Source organism: Procambarus clarkii, chromosome 89 (genome assembly GCF_040958095.1).
Source record: "Procambarus clarkii isolate CNS0578487 chromosome 89, FALCON_Pclarkii_2.0, whole genome shotgun sequence".
Lineage (NCBI taxonomy): Eukaryota > Metazoa > Arthropoda > Malacostraca > Decapoda > Cambaridae > Procambarus > Procambarus clarkii.
This window is the reverse complement of record NC_091238.1, coordinates 12807529-12812137: the sequence shown is the minus strand read 5'-3', so window position 1 is coordinate 12812137 and position 4609 is coordinate 12807529. Positions and strand designations below refer to the sequence as shown.

General features: G+C 47.8%; 1 protein-coding gene across 1 annotated transcript; it reads right to left on the bottom strand.

The window, feature by feature from the left end:
- Positions 1 to 621: 621 nt before the first annotated feature.
- LOC138359195 (polycystin-1-like protein 3) lies at positions 622 to 1944 on the bottom strand. The gene has a single exon (XM_069318184.1). It carries the CDS (start codon positions 1942 to 1944, stop codon positions 622 to 624), a length of 1323 nt encoding a protein of 440 aa, XP_069174285.1.
- Positions 1945 to 4609: the final 2665 nt, after the last annotated feature.

The window sequence follows — 4609 nt, the reverse complement described above, 5'->3', positions numbered from 1 at the left end:
GGAGACGGTCGTAAAAATGGTTGTAGTTTTTTTGGGGGTGGAATGAGCCATGTTCGGGGCATGGAGGGCTAAGAAGCCGACTGTTTTCAACTTATTAATTGTGTTTGAAGCGTTTATATATATATATATATATATATATATATATATATATATATATATATATATATATATATATATATATATATATATATATATATATATATATATATATATATATATATATATATGCGCGTGTATGTGAATGAAATTGGTAATGTATCAATAAGAACTGCCTCGCATGACTTCAGTATGTTTCCTGCCGTTGTTTTTATTCTCGTCATTTGATGTAAATAATATGTTGAGAGGTAATAAGAGAAGGTGAGTCTGTGTGTACTTCTGGCGCCCTTTCCTGCAGGGGACGGAGGACCTCACCCACGAGACACGCCCCGCCGGGCCTAATCTAAGTCCCTGTGAATTAAGTTACAACCGAGGCTTTCCACAATGGGTGTTTGAGACCATGACTCCCCAACCCCTCCATCCCGGAGCTCGGAACAAAAGCCATGTGCACCTGGAGCTACATTGTTGGGGGCTGAGTTACGACAACAGTGTCTCAGACTAAAGAAGGGGGTTGTACCTCGCTTGTCACGAGTGTGGGCTGGCTGAGGAAGGGGGTTGTACCTCGCTTGTCACGGAGTGTGGGCTGGCTGAGGAAGGGGCTTGTACCTCGCTTGTCACGGAGTGTGGGCTGGCTGAGGAAGGGGCTTGTACCTTGCTTGTCACGGAGTGTGGACTGGCTGAGGAAGGAGCTTGTACCTTGCTTGTCACGGAGTGTGGGCTGGCTGAGGAATGGGCTTGTACCTTGCTTGTCACGGAGTGTGGACTGGCTGAGGAAGGGGCTTGTACCTTGCTTGTCACGGAGTGGGGGCTAGCTGAGGAAGGGGCTTGTACCTCGCTTGTCACGGAGTGTGGGCTGGCTGAGGAAGGGGCTTGTACCTTGCTTGTCACGGAGTGTGGGCTGGCTGAGGAAGGGGCTTGTACCTTGCTTGTCACGGAGTGTGGACTGGCTGAGGAAGGGGCTTGTACCTCGCTTGTCACGGAGTGTGGGCTGGTTGAGGAAGGGGCTTGTACCTTGCTTGTCACGGAGTGTGGGCTGGCTGAGGAAGGGGCTTGTACCTTGCTTGTCACGGAGTGGGGGCTGGCTGAGGAAGGGGCTTGTACCTTGCTTGTCACGGAGTGGGGGCTAGCTGAGGAAGGGGCTTGTACCTTGCTTGTCACGGAGTGTGGGCTGGCTGAGGAAGGGGCTTGTACCTTACTTGTCACGGAGTGTGGGCTGGCTGAGGAAGGGGCTTGTACCTTGCTTGTCACGGAGTGTGGGCTGGCTGAGGAAGGGGCTTGTACCTTGCTTGTCACGGAGTGGGGGCTGGCTGAGGAAGGGGCTTGTACCTTGCTTGTCACGGAGTGTGGGCTGGCTGAGGAAGGGGCTTGTACCTTGCTTGTCACGGAGTGGGGGCTGGCTGAGGAAGGGGCTTGTACCTTGCTTGTCACGGAGTGTGGACTGGCTGAGGAAGGAGCTTGTACCTTGCTTGTCACGGAGTGGGGGCTAGCTGAGGAAGGGGCTTGTACCTTGCTTGTCACGGAGTGGGGGCTGGCTGAGGAAGGGGCTTGTACCTTGCTTGTCACGGAGTGTGGGCTGGCTGAGGAAGGGGCTTGTACCTTGCTTGTCACGGAGTGGGGGCTGGCTGAGGAAGGGGCTTGTACCTTGCTTGTCACGGAGTGGGGGCTGGCTGAGGAAGGGGCTTGTACTAGTCTTTCGGGATGTGAGAAGATTTTTAATTTAGTGACAGCATATCTGTATGAAGCTAAGGGTGGCCAGCAACGTTCGTCGTTGGCTCCTGGTTCATCATTACCACATGTACCAGAGTGTTCTGATATAGTCGGTTGACTTGATTTAAATCGTGCCCACATGTTGGGCGAACATGTTCCAAATGTTTTAAATGAATGGAACAACCAGAAAAGGGCAGGGCTGGAGATGAGGCTTCTTGATTGGTTCTGCGCCTTTTCCAGAATTCTGATATATGATGGGGGCGGGGGGAGGGGCGGGTAGGCCATCCAGGGGAGGGGTGCATACTCAAGAAGGGAACGAACTTGTGCTTTATATAAGAATCTGGAGCCCTTGCTGTCAAGAAGGTATGAGACGAGACCTAAGGAGGCAAGTTTCTTGGCTGCCTTGTATGCGAGGTTAATCAAGTGTCTTTTCGTGAATAGTGGAGACTTAAACTTTCTCTCTCTCTCTCTCTCTCTCTCTCTCTCTCTCTCTCTCTCTCTCTCTCTCTCTCTCTCTCTCTCTCTCTCTCTCTCTCTCTCTCTCTCTCTCTCTCTCTTTGCCATTCCACTCGAGATCCTCTATTCGAAACCCAAATTCCCCATATTTATATCCAGGGAAGCAATAGGCTTCTCCGACTCCTGGAGTTTATAAGGCAATATTCCCATTAGTGAAAGGCTGCGTGAAGCCGACATTTCAATCGATTGCGAACTTCATTGGTGAAATCGCATTAATATAATTTTCAACAAGGTTTGTGTGTGTGTGTACTCACCTAGTTGTGCTTGCGGGGGGTTGAGCTCTGTTTTGTTGGTCCCGCCTCTCAACTGTCAATCAACTGGTGTACAGATGTGATAGAGCCTGCTGGGCTCTATCATAACTACATTTGAAACTGTGTATGGAGTCAGCCTCCACCACATCACTGCCTAATGCATTCCATCCGTTAACTACTCTGACACTGAAAAAGTTCTTTCTAACGTCCCTGTGGCTCATTTGGGTACTCAGTCTCCAATTGTGTCCCCTTGTTCACGTACCAGCCGTGTTAAACACTTTATCTTTTTCACCCGGTATGTGTGTGTGTGTGTGTGTGTGTGTGTGTGTGTGTGTGTGTGTGTGTGTGTGTGTGTGTGTGTGTGTGTGTGTGTGTGTGTGTGTATGTGTGTGTATCATGACATGCGTCACAACGGGGAGGGGGGTGTCACACACCCCCACTATCACCCCCACTCTCTCGACACCCATCACCGCCTTAATCACGCCCCAACACCCATCACCCCCGGCTATACTTCAAAGCACCCCATCATCGTTTCCTTCCCAGACCCAACACCATGTTTCTTGCTGTTACTGCTATCATAACCATCTCCTTCGTCGATTTTTCCCTTTCCTCCCCCCTTCCCCCTTCCTTCCTGTCTATTTCCCGTTCTACTATTCTATCCCTACCCCTTCCATCCTTCCCCATTCCACCGCAATTAACACCCCTTCCCATCAATGCCAAGCTGAACCATTTCTTACATAGTGTCGATCCCCCTTCCCATCTCTCTCCTTTACCCTTTGGTCCATAGAGCCTCTCTTTTCTCCTTCCTGTTCTGCCATTCCATCCTTACCTCTTCCTTCCTGTTCTGCCATTCCATCCTTACCTCTTCCTTCCTGTTCTGCCATTCCATCCTTACCTCTTCCTTCCTTTATCCCCCATTCCACTGCAATTAGCACTCTTTCCATCTTTGCCAACCTATGCAACCTCTCCCGTCAACCAGCAGCTCTCTCTCTTTCTAAATTAATCCATCACAAACAAGTTGATTCTCATCAACCCATTAATCTCTTCCAAGATGCCACTTGACAGTGATTCATACCAGCAAATCCCCGTGATTTAGCGCCACATATTAACGGTGTAAATCCTAGGGTCGCTACCTCGATAAATCGCCAAGGATTAAAGAGATTATAATAGAGATTACACACTGTTGTTAGCAGAAGTGGGTGTAGTTGCAGCACTTAGAAGTTATAGTTGTTAAGAAGTCGTTCTTGTTACGTAAGAAGTTGCAAGAACAACAGATAATAATACTGTTCGAAATTATATTATTATTGTTTTTTATGTTAATATGTTTGGAATGATATGACACTATTGACACGTAAATGTGGCTATACCTGCCCTCAAGCTAAGCTCGTTAAAGCGGCGGCCGTCCCCTATGGGATATTAATAAGGTATTAAATATTTCAACACAACACAGAACATGAAACATTGGACGTAAATTAACAACTTTAGATTTAGAACCTGGGGTAGAAACTTGTTTGAAAACAGCGTTACTGATTTATGGTACAAATTAATATATAAGATGTGGAACTACTTGGTTGTTTCAAGCGTAGGTTAGACATGTATGTGAATGTTTTAGAGTGGATATAAATAGGAGCTGCTTCGTATATGCTTAAAATATATATGCTAAATGCTAAAATAAATATTCTAAATGCTGCTTAAAAGGCATTTCGACGTTTTAATAATTCTTATATTCTTGAGATGATGCTGTACAATCTTTGGCTAATCACGAGATGAAAAGACCAGAGATGAGTCCGGTCCAGCATCCGGAGTGCCGCTATCGACTCCTCGGTGGCAGTGATTGCGACCCTCGTCACTCAACTGGCCTTGACGGCACTCACCTTGCACGCCTTAATCAATGAGCAGTCAAGAGTGCAAATGGTCACGTGACAAGAGTGACGGCAGCCTCATTCTCTGAGGTCAGCGCCTCTTGCAAGACAGAGCCAGCAACTGTTGGAAGCCGACATCAGCACCTTTTTTTACAAGACGACGTCAGCTGATAGTCA